Below are 19,905 nucleotides of genomic sequence, written 5' to 3'. Positions count from 1 at the left end.
GATCCAGTGGGTGGCAGCCCTACCCATGGCAGGGGGATTGGAACTAGATGGTTTTTGAGGTCCCTTCCAACCCAAGCTGTTCTATGATATGATTCTATCATGACTCTTATGTTCTCAGCCTGGAGAGGATCCAAACCCACGCTTCCTACCTGCCCAGACAGTGAGCTAGTTACAGGGTCAGAGGTATTACCCATACTCCTGGTGAAGATACATTTCTTTCCAAGTAAGTTTTAAGCACAATGTATATGTGATGAGGGAGCATAAGCAAATCATGTGGTTGAATCTGTAATTAATACAGCAAGTGTAATAACTCCAAAGTGTTCAGTATTGCATTAGAAAGTGATGAGAACGTGATATTCCTGGCTATGAGAGATCTGGCGATTTAAAAGCACCATGAAAGATAAGCACTTTCTCCATTTGTTCTAGTAGTACAGCTAAGACCAAAACAGAGGAAGATCTTGCTTACTTTGTCCAGTGGGACTCCAGCAATGTTGAGTAATAGACAATTGTTGGTAGCAAAGCTGAGAAGGACCAAAGCAAGAGCGTTGGGAAAAACTGACTGATGATGGGATTCTAATTGGGAAAAAAAAAAAATAAAGGTGTTAAAAATATTTTAATGCAGCTGTGATAGAAGAACAGAGGCTGCACTAATTAGCCTTTTGTAAATTATAGCAGGTTGGACTGTGAAAATCATATTCAGATGCAGACTCAGAATGAAGCAGAGCTCATGTGCAAAACAGGAAACAGGTGTAGGATTGGGATTAAATTCCATGAGGGTGAAGTCTCACAAGTAGCTTTTATGTAGTTTATACCACCTTGGGGAAATATCTAATATGAACAGTTTGTAAGATTTCAGCTGAAGTCAGACTAGGACCAGATATACGTGACATCCTGGTTTTCAATCCAGTAAGCAAAATAAAACCATGGCATTTTACTTTAGAGTTTACAAATCTGAATTCCCCTCTTCTCATCATAAAAATCAAAATACAAGTTGGACATGAAATTCCATTTTTGGCAAAAGGTTTTATATTTTAAATATTTAAAGATAGGAAACTTTGGAATGCAACTTTTACTACAAATAAAAAATTTTATATAATAAAGTTTCAGATGAAATTATCCAGCCTACTATCAAAGAACAAAAGAGGACCTGATTCTAGACATGCACTTTTTAATCAGAAGCTACACTAAGCAATTCTGAGAATTTCAACTGAATGTAGCTTACAGACATTATTTCGTTTTCTCACTATACACCTATCCATTTAGTAACATTTTGGTGTGAAATACAGCTATATCCAAACATAGTGATACTCACGTTAAGGTAGTGAATAGGTTTAGTGACATTGAACTTGTCCATAGTTGAAATGATTATGGATGGAGTGGTAAGAAAAAACAGCACGATAAAAAGAAAGAAATTAATGCAAAACCATCTAAACCACCATTTGAAACCATGCACTGAAAGATTATTCCTGCCAAAAAAAAAAAAAAAAAAAGACAAAAACAAACAGATAAATATATATATATATATGTAATAGCAAATGCTTACTATCAAGTAATAGGTGGCACTACTATTTCTAAAGCAGGCTTTCATATTCTCAAAGCTAAATAACAAAGTACTACAGAAGTTCCAGTTGCTGTTAGAAATAATGAAAACAGAGCAACCTTTCTTGAATGATAACATAACTTACACTTTCAAAATTTTTATAACACTTAAATACAATGTCCAAAGTAGTTAAGCTTTAGGATGAAACACTTTCTGTTTAGTATTTCCACATTATTAAGCTGTGAAAGTTAGAACGAGATTGCAACTATACAGAGAAGTTCAGCAAGAAGAACAGCTATTAGAAGCAGAATCTACCAAGAAACTCTGATTTATATAAAAACACAAAAAAACCACCCAACTGAAACATCCAACTGCACCCACAGCAACCACAGGTCTTAACCAGGCAGTGTTCTTAATGTTTTCTGAAATAGTTCCCAACAGGACTGTAATGATTTGAACCTCAGCCAAAGCCAAGTATTAAGAACAGACAAAGCAGAAATAGAGGCTCATTATCATTCCCTCTGCTGACAACTCTCACGTTGAGCCTAGGTAAGTAACATGGCAAACTCCTTATTTTCAAGGGAAAAGCCAAACAATGAGTATTTTTTGTCTTATTTGCAGTTTCAGTTTGGGCAATAGAAATGTCACAACAATTTTTCTGTCATATGACGTGAAGATTACATTGGTGCAATCCTAAGTTATTTACAAAGCAACTGGAAAACATTTAGTCATTTTTAGCCTCTAAGCATGACAGAAGACCGCACAGGAACAGCTTGATTCAAAAAGCACTTATCTATTTTCACACACTCTCCTAAGTAAAGTCTGTGAAATTTACTGGGTCAGTAAAAAAGATGTTGGAAAACAGACCATAGTTCAGAGTGGATCAAGCTGTACTCGTCCTGTGGCATTGCCAAATATATATATTTTATATATATATTTTTATATATTTTATATATATATATATATATATATATATATATATATATATATATATATATATATATATACACATACACACACACACACACACACACACACATACTTGAGGAATACTCAGCACTAACACCAAATTCCTTGCCTCACCTCAACAATAGATATATATTAACCTCAAAAAATAGAAAGGAGGAGTTAGAGACTAATTAAAAAAAATAATAAAAACAGCTTTAAAAAAAAAATCAAAATTAAGAACTGCAAGTACCAGAACTTCATTGTGGTAGAACTCTATAGTCAACCTCTGAGAGACATTCCAAAGGTCAATGAAGAGCACCATTAATGGAAATAAAGATTCACACCAGCCACATGGAAACATTCCATAAAGTTTCAGTTTAGGGTTAAAGAAAAATGCACTTAGACCCCTTCTCCTGTCTCCATTCTACACCTGCACTATCATAAATAAATTGTGGAAGACAGGAATCTTACCAACATATATTCTCGGGATATGGAGCATATTTAACCTTCCAGTTTGATATGTACAGCTCCTTGCTGTAGGGTGATGGCTGTGGTTCTCCTTTACAATTAAATCCGTCACATTTGCACGCATTGAAGTCCTTAAGGACGCTGTAAGGAGGGAAACAAGAGGAGGATTTTTCCAATTTTTTACACCTGAAAACACTGCATATATAGAGGAAGACTGGTAGTAGTGATAAGAGTTTGTGGTGCTGTTTTTTTTCCCCTTTTAATAACTAGAGATTGAGAATGCATTTAGATGAAATGGTTATTAGCTGATTGTAACATCATCTCATGTATGTAAACAGTTACTACCACGGACCTTTGATAACTGACAAAACTGGAAAACAAAAAAGCAATCTTGATTTGAGCTGTTCAGTGCTTCTATTAACACTAATGGCAGCAGTGGTTCATATTAAAAAACAAAGTCCGAGAGCATCAGGAAAAAAAGACAGTTCCCCAACACCTCTTACATAACAGCAACTTTTCTCAAGTCATAGCAGAGTGAACAATTAGTCTACACTACTTCATTACACCAATACGAAATCTAGCCATCTTTGCGTTTCATAGAATTTTGGTATCCTCACACTTCACAATAATAACCTTTTGCCTGTTCTCAAAATAATCACAACATTTAGTTTTATCTTCTAATATTTTGAGTTGAATATCAATGTATTTAAACCACATTGAAACATGGCCAGAATAAATGCTCTAAAAGATTTCTCAAAACACACCGACAGAAGTGATAAGCATATATTCAGAGACAATACAACTGTGTGCAAGTTACAGTGTAAAAAGGTTCTACTCCAGATAAACACCATTTCACTAGCATAGAAACAGTATACATGTACATTGTATTTGAACAAGTGGACTGTAAAATTCCTGAACATGCTTTTTTATAAGTCATGCTCTTAACATAAAGAAAACAGAGAACCACGCAGACACCAAACAAAACAATAGAAGACAAAACAGATTTTTACCTTACCAGAATTCAAGTAGCGATGTAAAACTGTAAATACTTGCTGCTGCAAGATGCTAAGAAAGTTTTTCGATACTTCGATAGCTTGTTTTTAAAGAGTAAATATGAAGCAAGCTTTAGCAATTCCAACCACACTACACCAACATGAGCACCAACTTCAATCCAGCTTCTACAGCTACCTGACTCCATGAACATCAGTCCTGGCTTCCAGCTTCCTCCACCCTATTTTATTTCAGGGCTCTGTGGGGCAGAGACCACTAGTGGCACCATATGACTTTCTAATCTGATGGTAGCCTCAGCTCCTTCTGTAATCTAGTTTTCCAAAGAATAGAATCCACTGCAAGCTAAACAAGCTAAAATATGTTCCATTCTTAGTAACTCCAACTCAGATGCCTGCAGTGCAATTCAGAACACGTCTGAGAAGAAATTATCCTATCAAAATTAAAAACAAGAAATGAACAGCTAGAGAAAGAACCTCAGTGCTTATTTTTCCTTTTAGATTCACATCTTAAAGCATTAATTCATGCTCTAGAATCTCAAAGTACAGTATGTAACATCACAAAAACAGAAGGGCAGATTTCATCACATAATTAATAGTCGGTTAAAGAGCAGCATGCAAAGTTTTTCCAGCATCTCAAATCCTTGAAATCCTACACCCTGGAGTTCCCTGAAAAGAGCCTGAAAGACTGGCTCTCTACTGTGACTTGAGGGTCAAAAGAACACAGACAATTTAAACTAGAAATGCTATGAAGAATTAAAAAAAACAAATGTGATGTGTTATGCTTCTATTACAAATATTACTCTGCTTCCCTTTACTCACTTCATGCTAGTAAGAGATGCTCACAAACTGCTAAACAAAATGGCAGCTTACATGCGTTTTCTCTACACACAACTAAATAAAAGGGGCTGAACACCTTCTGATAATAGGTCTACACACGTACCTATAGTAAAAGGTACGAAATACACATATAGTAAAATCCTAAGTCAAACAGATTTTGAGGGTCATAAGCAATCTACAAGCAAAAAAGGAATATTGAAACAGATTGTGCCATATAACCCTCCATCATCTCACAAAGAAGTATTCCTAAAACCTAGAATAGCTTTAAAAATGTCATAGCTTTAAAAATGTCTTTTTTGAATTGTCTTATCCTAGCTTATCTAACAACTTAATTTTTAAAAAGTATGGTGAATAATTATGTACTCACACAGATTTATAGACACATACACAACATAAAAAGACTGAGCGCACGGACACACATACTTTTCATTAAATCTTGCACACCAAGTTATTAAGCTATTTATTTACAGACACTCAAAGCTGGAAACTTCAGTTTCTCCTCTTTACTCTGCCTGGTTCTTTGCCAACACTAAACATCCAGAAACTACCTTTAAAACAAAAATAATTAAGCACTGATGGCCACGTCAGTCACTAACTACTTGGTTGAGATTACTAACTAGCAGTATAATTGGCACCCGTTGTGATAGATTGGTAACTTCACTTGCACAGTAGAAAATGGAAAAATCAGTAACCCACATTCAAGATCCAACTAGTCTGACCTACTATTAGCCTACACTGATGCATCCCACACAGAAGAGGAAGTTCCTTATACCAATAAATGTCTAGAGCCATTTAGTCTCTTAGCATCTAAATTCTTTGTTTGAAATATAGAGGCTTAACGCACACTTACAGGGAAACTTACCAGTAAGCAGAGCAGACCAAATCCACAGGACGGTGAAGAAGAAGAAAGGAAGAAGAACCAACATAAGCACACAAGCAACATAAATCAGATCAGATTAGTAGTACTATTACAGTTAAAACAGAACAAAGACAACAGCAGACAAAACTTACTAGGTTGCCATGGATTTCTCTTGAAATGTTACAAATGCCATTCCCAGTGGTTTATTTTTAACAGCTTGTTCCTCCTTTGAGAATTCTTCCATCAGTGCATTATTAACTCTAGTATAATAATCTACAGCATCCTCCTGTTGGGAAATTGAGGACTGTTACTGTTACATCCAAGTATCAGATAGCTAATACCTTCATTAAAATACAGTTTACACAAACCATAGCCCCTATTCCTTACACTAATTCCAGAAATTACAAATCACATCACTGCACAAAGACAAACAACCAGAAGGGGGTTTTTTTGTACTTCTGTTTTTGCACTACGATTAAACCTCAGAAATTTTAAGGCACTCCTCTTCCCTACTGTAAAAGAACATGAAAGATGAGCTCCCTGCAATACATAATTATCTTCTGAAGTTCAACAAGATGTTACACAAAAAACAGTTTTCTCTACTCCTATATTAATCTTCCCAGCCACAAGTAAGAATGAACGTTATCTCTTACCCTTTCACATCCTCTCATTTCACAGCAGCAGAACTGACCACATGGCTTCGGGTTGATTTGGACTCGCTTGCCGTGCTTCTGATGCAGATGCTTATAGTAAGTCAGGCTTTTTTCTGCCTGTTTCCTAGATAGAAAAATACATCCAAAACATTTTGCAAGAGAACAGTATCAACAGCAAGTTACCCCCAAGAGAAAAAATTACGTCAAGGACTCATAACAAATCAAAGATACTCATATATCTTATTTTGTCTACTTCATACAATTTATTTTCAAACCTATAATATCATGAGTCTACACTTGTTGTGAGGTTCCAGAAGGAAAAGTTGTTATTGTATAGCCCAGAAAACAACCCTTTTTCCTTCTGTGTCCAAGATCTCTGAGCAAAGCAAAGGTCTGCTACAGTTTCTAATTACTAATGTAACAGCTCTGTTTTCCACTTTGTACTGCCCAAACAAACAAACAAAAAAAAAAACAAACAAAAAACCAGCTACAGCTCACTTCAAAATACAGCTGAATCTAACTGAATACCAGACCAGAACTTTAAGAGCAGAAAGCAGTTCTAGTATATGCAAGCTTAGTACTACTTGTAAAAATTGATTGAGGACTGGCAAAACATTCATAAAATTATTCCAAACTCAGATATATTACAAAAAGAGTACCTTTTTTTAAATAGATAAATAAGCCTGGCTACATCATAACACAGCTGGACCTCCAGCACAGAGCAGCTTGGGTAGGCAGCACTGAAAAGGAAGCACTATGTGAGAAAAGACAGTACACTGAAGAAACTTTTTCAAAGAGCATCATTGATATCTAAATGACATCTCAATGGTGTACCACAGAGAGGAGACTTCCATGGAGACAGATGCTGAAAGTTACTTGAATGAGATGTGCAGCATTATTCCCAAATAAAAGCCATGTGGGAGCATTAATGGTAAGCATGGATATGCAGCCACTTTTTTAGATTCTAATATTCAGATCAGCTATCTAGCTTTATTGAAATATAATATCTTCCCTTCTATTCTCAATTATTTCTAAGTAATAAATACACTTAGAAAAGATGGATACTATAACATGGATTTGAAACAGTGCAAGAGTCAAAAAATATTTGTTTGGACAGGTAGAACTACCAGGATAATTTTAAATCGCCTGTTCCTAATAATACTCGTCAAGCACAGAACTTACATGAAATGTTGTCGTATGGTTTCTTGATTTACATTTTTTGGAAGACCAGTTATAAACAACGTGCATTTTACCTGCAAAAGAAAAAAAAAAATCCTATTTTGAGAAACCAACCGTATGACTAAGGAGAAAAGAATATGAGGAAGGAATTGACATAGCACAGATAGCTAAGCTTTAGAGGGGGGTGGAAAAAAAAAAAGTAGGATGCTCTGATTTTGATGGAAGCTGCACCTATTCAAGACGGCAACACATTTACCTTCTATACTAGTTGAAGATGCATCAAAATTTCACAAGTCCCTCCCCACTCCTTGTCTCTCCAGCCATGTTTCACAATTCACTCAGTGGAGTTTTGCTTTCAGTAAATTCCCCTCACACTTGCATCACATTCTAGCAAGGAGGAGGCATCTTAGCAATTTACTTTTCTAATATTATTCACTTTCAAACACTTAAAAAAAAAAACAAAAAACACAAACTTACTATGTTTTCTTCTTTATATGTGACTGCCTTCATGTGATGTCTCATGAAGACAACGGTCAGAATCAGGTAAACAACAGCAAAAAATGTGTGCAGCCAAAGAAGATCGTTACTGTTGGACAAAATGTTATGAATGTGAGAAATAGAAACAACTAATTGTCCTACTGATACAAGCAGCCATCAAAACCTTTCTTTGAACACCATCATAAAAAAAGTAATAACTGGTAAATAGTCATACCCATGAAGATGCTTGGACAGCCACTAGGGTTACTCATTGCATTTTACAATAAACAGTAAACGAAACTGCACAGAAAACCACTATTCTATAGCATGGACCTTTTAGGAGGCATTTGGCTTGTGCCTTTGCATTCAGATTATCAATAGTATACCCCACAGTATTTGCCAAAATGTATTTTATTGGCATAACCACATTTAGTGCATAATTGAACTCCCCTTGAAGACAATCCTTACCCAAAATGAAAATAACCCAATACAGGGAGTAAACATTGCTTCTCTGATAGCTTGTTCCTCCAAACTTAGGAAAGTTTGGTTCTATGAACAGCTCTTCATTTTTGTGAAGAGCATTAATAATTACAGTTAACTTAAGACTTAATCTTAAAACTTAACTTAATCTATTTTGCAGATAAAAAACAATCAAAAGTCTCCACTAGTTACTAGGAATCATGATGTGGTTAGAAAAAATGAAGTGCATTGGCAGAAATTCTATTGGACATAAGAGCATAGATAGATTTTTTTTTTTGATCAAGTAATACAACACAGAAAAAACATATAGCCTTGTATTTCAACTATTGTATAGGTTTAAAAAAAATAGAAGTAATTTTAACAGTGGTCTCAAATGGGACAGACACATGCAAATCCAGTGTAACTCAAATGACTTGAATTCTCTTACATGTTACAGTAAAGCTGTCAGCTTTATTTCCCTTTCTGCACCATGGTTTCTTTCAACATGGAAATTTCTGAAAATAATATTGTTAAATGTGTGAACATTAGCCAAGAAAAGCACATGGTATAGGAAGTAAGAGCTGAGAGTAGAAGCCAAGTTTCTAGATTTCTTATCAGTGCTGTAATGCGTAGCCTGAAGCAGAACACATCCCAGTTTCAGTTGATGATGCTTAAATAAGTAATTCCTACCCTGTGAGCCATGTTGCAAGTATCAATTCATTGTGTTTAGAGACTATGGTAGGAAAGAGACATAAGTATAAAAGTTCTCTGCAGCATTTACTTACCCAGTTTCTAAATTTTGTATAGTTGTTCTTCCAAAACTATAGGGATCTTTAACTAAGAACAAAAACAAGTATCGTAATTAACTGGTGCAAAATTCACATGCAAACTATGAGAAAGCCAGCTTTTCTCTTTTTAAAATATCGATCTATTCAACATTGAATATATTCAGAATCATAATCAATGCTAGTTTGCAATATTGCATTTTAAAGTTGGCAAAAGAGTGCAAGTAATAAACCACTTTCAACCTATCAAGAGAAATAATAATTTTTAAGATCTGAATATCAGATCTTTGCAGCCTGTCCCCCTCTCCTCTAAGTCTCTGTTCATATCCAATTAACAATGCTGTTTAGGGTTTAGAATCCGTTTCCTTCACATTCTTATTTCATCTTCACTGATTTCTCTTCTCTGACAGTTTTTTTAAACTGCATGAATTCAGTGCTTACAGAACAATACCAATAACCTTACTGAGGTCAAAAATGAGAAAATTTATATGGCTTTGCTTCTTAGACTATCAGATATTTGAAAAGCCATCATTCAAGTGACTGAAAATTGAGTATATGTTCAAAGGAGAAAGAGATATACTATATCTGAAAAGCTAAATGATCTTTTAGCACCGACTATTACAAGTTCAACCATCACAACAGAAAGAACTGCACGTGCATAAACAATGTAAAAAAACTTACCAAGTAGATCACCTGATAAGTTGACAGGCAGTATGACACCCACAGACAAAACACTGACAGCAATCAACAAACAGATGATGTGACGCTGGAAGGAAAGGTAATGTATGGCATCTTCACCACATCTGTCATGAATCTCATCATCACTACACCATTGACAGAAAAGCACAAAGGTCAGTCTACTCAGTATCACTGGGGTTTTTGTTTTCTGTGTCATTTTGTTTCTTAAACATACATTATTCTCTCAGTCTACCCAATGACTTTCAGTTTTCAACATGGTTGCGTTCCTTCACACAAAAGTTTAACTTCAAGTTCCAACAGTGTCTTCTTGCACAGTATCAACATACGAAAATTAACATAGAGAAATTTAAGATAGAAACAAGTAATCTGAAAAGGAAATATGCATACAACATCCTTTTATCAAGCTAGAGATGACAAAGACATCTGCCATGACTTCCTGTTTTAAGACAGTCACAGGGTTTTAAGTCTAACTCAAATTTTAGGAACACGCTGTGACAGCATTCATTCATCTCAATTTCCATGAGGAAAATGATAACAGAACCACCTTACTTTCATGCCTCCCAATTAACAGAAGGTATTAATACGTTTCCAAAAGAACCGTCATCTACCTCTTTTCAGCAAGACAGATGAGTAAAATATTAGTTCTTAGAAAAGGAAGGAACTGAACTAGCGAAAACAGAGAGACAGGCTCAAACCCCATCCCTTTCTTGTTTCAATGTATCTAAGCTAGGAATTGGTTAAAAAATAAATAAATCACAGTTTACTAAGCCCAAAGGGATAGAGAGAACGAATATCACATGTCTAATGCTCAGTTTCTTGGAGACAGTGGAATTGGCTTTTCCTTGTCAGTCAATTCCAGCCCCAAGTAAACCAACAGTTCTCCATAAATACCCTTGCAGGGAAAGCCTGTCACCTACCCAAGGCCCCACTTGCTTCAAACAGTGATCACCCATGCAGTACTGTTTGAAGGGTAAAAGCCTAAAGCCTGGTTATCAGAACCCATACAAAAGCCATAGACTCACTTCAGTTCAAAATCTGTTCCTTAATCAGGAAGTCCCTATACTGCTAAAAGAAAGGCAACTGTATCCTGTATTCCTATGTGGTCACCTTGTTTTCATATTCTTTTTCCTACCCCACTGGAGGCACATATTGTTTGTATTAAGTTCTATCTATACAGGGGAAGAAAAAAAAAGTGCAGAAAGTTCACTACTTTTTCATATACTTACTGCATCCGAAAAGCAGCTGTCATCCAAGAACAAAACCCCTATAAAGAAAGATGTTTTAGGAGCCAACATAGAAAAACATAGTCTCTAATCTGTACAATTGAGGGAAGCATTTCTATTTCTATTAAAGCCAATTTCTTAGCTAAAAAACTTGCAGCATTACTCCAAAATCATTGTTTAGAAATATACAGAATACTTTACATATTTTTAAAGGGTTCTTTGTAACATCTGCCTTCAGAGAGTATTTAAGACATTAGTGGATGGTGGTGGAAGATTATTTGCAGGTTTACTGCTTGGACTTTTAAAATTTATGAAGTGTGTCCAGATCCCATCTCTGAACAAAAATCACAATTTAATCTTGTAATGAAAATTGGTTTGTAATGCACTGTTTTAAACAGGTGATTTCCCCCTGCCAAAAAAAAAAACAAAAACATTTTCAGAGACCCCAATTTCAAGGATAAGCTACACGTGAGTCTCATACAAGTTAATCTCTTAAACTGAAGTTAGAAGCCACACAGTGATGTAAAGCTAGATAAGAAGCCTTTCTATTAATTTCAAGTCCTCCTATGAAACTGTACAGCAGAGATCACATCCCACTGCATGTTCTGTATGGTTAAAAAAGCCAAAGCCCTCTTTCTTGAAAGGCCTACTTTTCAAGTTAATAATATTTAAATAATTACACGTTTTTATTCAATGGTTTCAGTGATATAGTTGTTTTGAAGTTGCTTTTTAAAGTCTACTTTAAAAGTAGATGGCATTATTACTAGTCTCATGCTTTCATCCATTTTTCTTTTTCATGAGAAAAAAAAAGTACTATGAAGATCAAATAGGTTTTATTTACAACGTTAAAATAATACATATTTCTGTGAAATACATATTTCACAGTCCATTTCCCCACTTTTTTTAAACAGTAACGTACAATCCCTCTCCCAGATAAGAGAGTTACTTGAAAACAATGCTGACAGAAGATCCTGGTTTATGATATCGCAATAGTTTGTTAGAAAATGAAGATTCCATACAGTTCTATAAAAACAGCACATGATGTATTACTAATTTTTCACACGTGAAAGCTATCTACATGCAGTGACTGGTTCATTGGGCTAGGTGCAAGGGCAAACCACAGCAGATTCCATTACACAGTTTATATCTAAAAAAATACTAAAACTCTAGAATACTTACACTGTCATATTCAAGAGCTTCAGGTACCAATGAAGATACTGACAACCGGTTGTATCTCAATTCACTGAAATAAAAACATCATTTAATTTAAGTATCTTTAATAGCAAATGCTGAAATTCCATAGAATTATTTCAACTTCAACTATTTTGAAGTAACTAAGTGAAGTAGTAGTAAAATACTTTTCCCTCTTACGAAGGCTGTGGCTTTCACTTTTCATGCATATGCTACACAGAAGCTTGTACTGCATCTCATGTTCCTAAGTTAGTACTTGTGAGCTCCTGAAGTGAGAGTGTGTAACCGAACTAGAAATAGAACTGTATGTTTTATTCAAGTATTAAATTGAAGTCACGTAAAAAAATGCAAAACAGGTTTTAAGCCTAGGCAAGATCAATTCTGCAAACTAGTTTCCTACTCAGATATTCCTGCACACTTCTTTCCCTCCACCTCTCTTCCTTTTATCTTAGAGCCATTTCTCTGAATTTCCCTGCACAATTCAGTCCTTTAACTGCAGGAACTCCTCATGCAAATTCGGTCTTGTAGCAAGGCTAAAAACAATTAGAAAGTCTGTAGGTCTCAAAAACAGCAAAGTACCTGTTTTCAGTTTGTTGCTAAAAAGAAATGTTGCAATGTTGATATGCCCATGATTACAGTATTCCTAGGTCACTATCCCGCAGGGATAACAACGTAGACTCCTACCTGTCTGACTCAAACATCTGGTTGTGGATCTCTGTGGATCCCTACAGCCCATTAGGAAGCCTGTACCGGAGCATCTTCATTCCTGCTACCTGAGCTAGCTAGATTAACACTGTCTCAATTATTGTCCATCTTTTTTGTTGCATCCACTTTTCACACTCGTACGTGGATAGAGACTAAGAAAACCACACTTGGAGCCACTTCCTTTTGCTTAATTGCAGATTACCACAACTTAGATATAACATTAATATCAGCAGGAGCCTCACTGGTAATCTTCACCCACTTCATAAAAACATAACTAGCTTTTAAACATCTCAAGAGATCACCTTGTATAAACAATATTTAAAATAAATAAAAAGCTGAGATGCAGTTATCACTAAAAAAATAAAAATAAATCAGTGAAGAATTTCAGAAACTCATAACAAGAATTTTTTTTTTAAACCCTTCAGACTTGTTATGATACAGTCTGCATAGGGAGCACTGGGAAGATACTAGGCCTGAACCAGGATAAACACAAGTTAATATTCTTCTATTACAGAAACACTGTAAACATTAACAAGTGGTTATGTGATTTGCTAGCAGACAAGCAGCCTTTTTTTTTTTTTTTTTTTTTTTTTACTTCCACTTCCTTAAACCACGACAAGGGAATGAGATTTACAATGACAATGGCAAATACAGTTTTATTAACTGACACTGCAAAGGGGAACTCTGTGAATAGGACGTATTTCAAACAAAGCAGCATGACAATGTTTTTAACAAATATGTATGTGATTACAAGCACATCTAAGTGATAAAAATTCATGTAATTTAAGCCCTATTTACTCTATTAACTTCCACGGTCCCCAACAGGTTTCAAGAAATCAATCCAATTGTGTATCTTTTTACCTTTCAGTTTCTGACACCAGAGCAACACGACCGTAATCCCAGAATCTCTTTCTTATAGTGGAAAAGAGAAACATGAAAACCTAGAAAAGAAAAAGAAAGATCTTTGAATATTTATTTTCAATTTCATTACCATTATTCTATAGGTACTGTCAAAAATGCTGTCCTAGCTCTTAAACCAACTTGGCCTGGGACACAAAGGCCAGAACAGCTACTTTGCTGTTCTAATTTATGAAGGAAGACTTCTGAACGTAGTATTTCCAAACTGAATACTGATAAAGGTTTGTAACAGTCAGGAAAACTAGCAAGTAGTATTTGACAGAAAGTCCAAATTTTCATAAATACACCTTTACTGTTTTTCTTTACTCCCACACAGAACTACAATGGAAGACTTGCAATGAATTGTGTTTTTTTTTTAAACAGCAGTGTAACCAGCTGTAAGGGGGTGGGGGTCAACTATTTTCTCAAGTATGAGAATTATTTAGTATCCTTCTCAGCAATAATACATTATAACTCAAACCCCAGAAACTTATAGTTGATTTCTCCAACGGATTTTTGCTCTCCCCTCTATATTTTCACATTTTGAAAGAGGCTAGGAAAACAAGAAAAAAAAAACACTATTTATTTCACAGATGCATAGGATTTTTTAATTTCTTAAAAAGACCATGCTCTGTATGAAGCAGCGATGCAGAACTAACAAAGCCTGTTCCCTAAACATATGTTAACACCTACACTCTCACCTTCTAGCCCCTCCTACATCCCGTACCTGTTTGGCTAGGAAGTAGTGCCAGTAACGCAACTTATTTCAAGCTCTGCAAGTCCCAACTGGCCAGTCAGGATAAATGTCAAGATTACCCAGCTCATTTCCGCATTTCGCAATAAATAAAACCTTCTTGTAATAGATTTACCCCCAACAGGAAATGCAAATTTAGATCTCTCTCTTATCTGCCCATTAAACTTCAGGAACCCAGAAATTTCAATGACAACAAATCATTGAAAATCAAGTCACTGACAATTTTGGTTGAAATCGGCTAATATGTTCTATGGTTATTAGGAGGAACTGACAAACGGGTGGGCAGTGCAATACATAAACCTCACTTCCCTAGGAAACCAGCCTAGAAGTAATATTCAGAATTACATCAACTGACACTTATATAGGGTATTTGCAATAGAGATGTCATAAACATAGGAGGAATACAGGAGTTGCTAAATAAATTGCAGTACTCGGTATCTGAAAAAGAGATAAGTCTTCTACACGGCAGCTAACTTATCCTAATGCCTTTTGAGAGGAGAGTACAACAGAAAGGAACTCAAAAGAAGAGACTCAGCATCTTTAAATTCAACCACAGCTCAGAAAATATCCCCCCAAATAGTCCAACAAAATATTAATAAATGTCACTATGTAATTTTTAGGAACATGCTCTAGTTCTTATGGAACTACCAGCTCAGACCTCACAGAGGCGGTTTCAAGTTTCCCCACAGTGGCCTTCTAGAATTCAGGAACTGTGATTCCCTCAGTCTCATTTCATTACCAGAAACCTTACTTATCAAGCCCATTTGCAGTTGCACAGTTCTGTTTTTTCTGGTGGCTTAAGACCAGTAAGACCAAACTCATTGAAATAACCATAAATTTTATTGGAGTCTCAGGCATGCCCTGGAGCCTCCAGATCAGCAGATAGTCTTGTTTCTCCTTTTGTCCAGACTGAGCTGATCAGAACGCTATTTCTTCGACAGCTTCACAAAATATAACTCAAAGATCTCTGAAGTGACAGATTTTCCATACTGTAACTCCTGTAAAACAATCGATATTTTCCTATGGATAAGCAATTTAGTAGTGGTGTTCCTGTTCTGAAAAACATACTCAGGAGTTAAACCCAGAGTAAGGAAAAAATGATCTTGCCATTAAGACAAAACATAGAAAATTGAGCTACCACTACACAAAGCCCACCATGATTCTAAATACAGAGCCCATCATACTGCACTCTCTCTACACCTACACATCCAACACACAGTGACATCATCATCCCACTTACATGAGAGCTTTTATCAATAATTGAAAGTAAACTACCTTGAAGTTCTCAGGACAGCCTTAACACATTTATTATTCTGAAGGTTCTCGGAAACAAATTGCTACCTGATAAAAATTGTGCAGAATTCTGTGTCTAACTTTTGAGATGGCCCCTGTATTTTCAATACATGAAATAGAAACTGGTCTTACAACAAAGCAGGTTACATCAAGCAGCAGGACAGTTGGGATTCCACCAAAAGTTACTCCCTGGAGCACCGTGCTGCCCCGGGCTGTGCTGTAGCAGTACGTCTCATTTGTTGAGTTGAAAGGTACACTTCTATTCCAGTAGTAGGCTAGATGAGAATGTCCAAAATCCAGAAACAAGGAAAGGCTCATTTTCTCTCTCCCTTAATAAAAAGAAAAAAAGAAACAACCATGTGAAAAGCCTTCCTGATATTTCTGAGATGTACTATCATCATTAAGTACAGCGAACATAGTAAGATTCGACAAGGAAAGTACTTTGGAAAAGAAGTTGTATTTAATAAATCATTCCTCTTCACCTGAGAAATATTTTTGCAGTAACTCAGTTATTCAGTAGACTCAGTTACTAGCAGAGCCCAAGCAAGAATTCCAGACATCTAAGCAACCACGTTCCATGCAGACCTCTGAGGAAGGCTACAGAAGAACACACAAACTCCTCTTTTATCTAACTTATAACACTAAACTACTTTCAGGCTGGATTCTGATTCTAGGAGTAACACAGGGCATTGAATATTCCAACAAACTATAAAAGTTCAAAGATGTCTCCTAGTAAATGAGCATGTGTGATTACACTAGCTTATGAACTTCGCATCCAAACGTTTGAATCCAAAACCTTGAGATTATTAACAAATTTGCCACTATTTACCCAGGAAGAAAAAAAAAATACTACCAAATACACATGCTCCTCTTTTTCTGTTCTTGGAATATTTTCCTTTTCAGTTGGAGAGTTTAACTAGGAGAACAGCACAGTAATTACAATATATCATTACCATGAAAGAACAGAGTATTTCCAATTTTCTATGAGACAGCCATGTACCTCATTTTAATCATCTGACTTGCTCAAATAAATTAGTAATATATGAGACCAGACAAGATTTAGCTACTGATATAACAGTATTTTTTGGGTTTTGTTTGGGTTTGTTTTTTTCTTAAATCACTGCAGGCAGTTGCCCACGTACTTTGGGACTTTTCACTTCAAACACTTCTTTTCTTGGGTCTTATGAACTTCATCATCCTTACCTACTTGGGACAAAAGCATGCTTCATACAGAACACACTCTGACTGATAAATTCATAAAGAAAGCATACCCCAGACAACCTCTATCCTTTGAAATCAAAGACTGTAGGTCCTCATCACAGGTCCAGGAACGCTACTTTTAGGATATCATGCCTTTAGAAGAAGAGCACACATGGCAGCACTGTTCCGGACGCTGAAAACAAAAACAAAACAAGAATATGATTAAGCTCAAGGTCTCCCTCTGAAGAGCAAAAATAATAATAACAATAATAAAATCACTATAGAGAATACTTCTCCCAAAGCAGAATTTACTAAGAGGTAGGTTTTGTCTCAGCAGACAGGTGCACTGTGAAAAAAAACACACCTAATCGTGCCATAATTCTGCCCTTGCTTTCTAAGGACTGAAACCTAGCGCTGACAGAAGAACAAGTCTTTTTTTTTTTTTTTTTTTTTTTGACAAACTTTGGCCACGCCAGACCGCTAGTTAGCATGAAAGCAATGCTGCATCTCCTCACAGACAGCCCCCAACCCCGCTCCTTCCCCCCGCTGCCGGCCGGGGAGGACCCGCGACGCCTCTCCTCACAGGACAGGACAGCAGCGACTCCCCCCGGGGCTGCCCGGCCCCCCCTGCCGGGCTGAGGGCAGCGGCCGGACCCCTCCGGTACCCCTGGGTCTCGGCCGCCCCCCGCCCCGCTCCTACCTGCACCGCCCCAGCCCCAGCTCCAAGTCCCCCGGGCCGCGCATGCGCGCCCAGGGCAACGGCAGCAACGGGCGGGGCCGCGCAGGCAACGGGCAATGGGCGCGCGGCGGCGGTTGGTGCCCCCCTGCCTGACAGGACGGGGCGGCTTCTGCCTCATGACGGGGCAGCCGCTGCCGCCCGCCTCTTTCCTGTCGTGTTTACCAAAGCTTTAAAGCGCTGCCCTCAGGGAAGGGACGCTGTAGTACCTCGGGGGGAGCTGGTCGTGCTGTCGCGATTCCCTTTCTTCCGTGGTGCTGCAGCGAGCGATACGTGGCGCTGGGAGAGGCGGGCACACAGCCAGAAGGGGTGGTTTGGTCTCGGGAGTAGCCCCGAGCTGTGCTATGAGCTGTGTTTGTTCCCAGACAGAAGGATCAAAAAAACTTTAGGAGAAAAAAAAATAAATAAAAACAACAGGATATGATAGAATTGCCTTTAAAACGTTAGAAGATGACTTTTCTGCTTATCTAACAGTGCTTAAATGACATCTGTAGGGGCTTACAACAGCTGTTTTAGGCATTCCTGGCATATCCATGAAAATTTTATACTGGTTCCTAAAGACTAAAATCTCTGCTGAGGCTTAAAACGTTTTGTAACTTCTTCATGATATTCAAGTTTTAATGTTAATGTGAGCTACAGTGCTGTGTTTGGGAGGAAACCATTTTGTGCCTCCGTGACACACATTTTTGGCCTCCCCAAAGAATCAGATCCCCAAAGAGATTTTTTTTTTGTACTTTATTCGTTCTTAGCAGAAAAGGAGGACAAGAGGTGGGATTTCAAGCAGGGCACTGAATGTCAGAAATCCCAGTCAGATACAGGGGGTGAGCACACAGGTGGCAGTGAAGCAGGCTGTATGCTGAGATGGGTAGCTCCGAAAGAAAGTCAGATGTAGTAGTAATGGGAATGTTTTGTGAAATATTCGAAGAGAGGAGAGGAGCGGAGCGGAGCAGAGTGGAGCTAGGGTGTTTAAGTTACTGTGGCTATGATAGGGCTTAGATGAGAATGATTCCCAGCCACCTACAAGGACACCCTCTCCTTGATGGAAGTGAATTGCTTCTAGCCAACAGGCTAGAAATGTGGTGCAGCAAGGCCCCACTGTCCACTGCTTCTCTACCCTTAACTTTAGTATTCCCTCAACAGTCATTTGATGCACCTAAATCATCAAGGCATTGGAATCTCATGTTACACTAGTCAAAATCTCAGGCCAGTACTGAGTCATCTTCCAACTTTTATGTTTAAATAAATTATGTTTTTAAAAAATTGTGTTTAAAATGTTTTGTTTTGTTTTGTTTTGTTTTGTTTTAGCATTTGAGCTGCCTAAAAGCCAGCATATCCTCTAGTTGGCAGTCCCATTATTACCTCTCCATCTTCAACTCTGCCTGTATTCAAGCTCTGTGTTTTTAGGTCCCTGCATGCAATGCCCACTATGCTGCTCCCAGCCATTTTATTTATATAGTATAGTAAGTATATTATATATATATACATACTATATATATATACTACATATATTATAGTGCCTTCCACCTCTTCATGCTGCAAAAAGGGAAAAAGTCCCAGTTATATGCAATAACTAAGAGAAATTTTAAGATAGAATAATTGCAGATAAATGCAGATAACCTGTGATTTTAAATTGGCCATGAACATTTATGGTAGTTAGAAAATGGCGTAAAAGTCCTCAACTTAAAACAGAGTGGCTCAGATTCATGCTGGAATAAAGACATCCATTATTGTTGAATGGCATTAAAGGTTTCTGCTTAAAAACACATTGTCTTCTACTTAGGGCTAAATTGGTGGGAAAGATGTTTGGCACGAGTATATTAGAATAATTATTCTATCCTGGCTTTTCTGGAATAACTTTTTATATAATAATTCAATAATTCTTCAATCAGGAATTAAAAGTGGAATACTTATAACTTTTTTTTTTCTTTTTGAAATAAAATCTTACTGACGTGGCTATAGCAGAGTAGATATACCATGTAGGTGAAGCCTTAG

General features: G+C 36.9%; 2 protein-coding genes across 3 annotated transcripts in view; one reads left to right on the top strand and one right to left on the bottom strand.

Moving 5' to 3' along the window:
• Positions 1 to 18,030, bottom strand: part of TMEM63A (transmembrane protein 63A) — a 28,340-nt gene extending 10,310 nt beyond the window's left edge. The window contains exons 1-17 of one of the 2 annotated variants that reach the window (XM_072035496.1): positions 17,878 to 18,030; positions 17,249 to 17,370; positions 16,110 to 16,306; positions 13,895 to 13,974; positions 12,317 to 12,380; positions 11,141 to 11,178; positions 9,897 to 10,039; positions 9,216 to 9,267; positions 7,972 to 8,080; positions 7,498 to 7,568; positions 6,975 to 7,055; positions 6,316 to 6,439; positions 5,815 to 5,948; positions 5,666 to 5,695; positions 2,960 to 3,097; positions 1,313 to 1,466; positions 467 to 573 (exon numbers count right to left, since the gene is read on the bottom strand). In XM_072035496.1, coding sequence (XP_071891597.1) covers positions 467 to 573; positions 1,313 to 1,466; positions 2,960 to 3,097; positions 5,666 to 5,695; positions 5,815 to 5,948; positions 6,316 to 6,439; positions 6,975 to 7,055; positions 7,498 to 7,568; positions 7,972 to 8,080; positions 9,216 to 9,267; positions 9,897 to 10,039; positions 11,141 to 11,178; positions 12,317 to 12,380; positions 13,895 to 13,974; positions 16,110 to 16,295 — 1,511 coding nt within the window. In that variant the 5' untranslated portion in view covers positions 16,296 to 16,306; positions 17,249 to 17,370; positions 17,878 to 18,030. The remainder of the gene's footprint in view (positions 1 to 466; positions 574 to 1,312; positions 1,467 to 2,959; positions 3,098 to 5,665; positions 5,696 to 5,814; positions 5,949 to 6,315; positions 6,440 to 6,974; positions 7,056 to 7,497; positions 7,569 to 7,971; positions 8,081 to 9,215; positions 9,268 to 9,896; positions 10,040 to 11,140; positions 11,179 to 12,316; positions 12,381 to 13,894; positions 13,975 to 16,109; positions 16,307 to 17,248; positions 17,371 to 17,877) is intronic. The other variant, XM_027453692.3, reaches the window with a different exon arrangement.
• Positions 1 to 19,905, top strand: part of LOC101789646 (left-right determination factor 2) — a 59,347-nt gene that overhangs the window by 21,829 nt on the left and 17,613 nt on the right. The window lies entirely within an intron of this gene.

The sequence above is a fragment of the Anas platyrhynchos genome, chromosome 3 (assembly GCF_047663525.1).
Source record: "Anas platyrhynchos isolate ZD024472 breed Pekin duck chromosome 3, IASCAAS_PekinDuck_T2T, whole genome shotgun sequence".
Taxonomy (NCBI): Eukaryota; Metazoa; Chordata; class Aves; order Anseriformes; family Anatidae; genus Anas; species Anas platyrhynchos.
The sequence above is the reverse complement of the archived record's forward strand: the minus strand, read 5'-3'. Positions and strand labels throughout refer to the sequence as shown.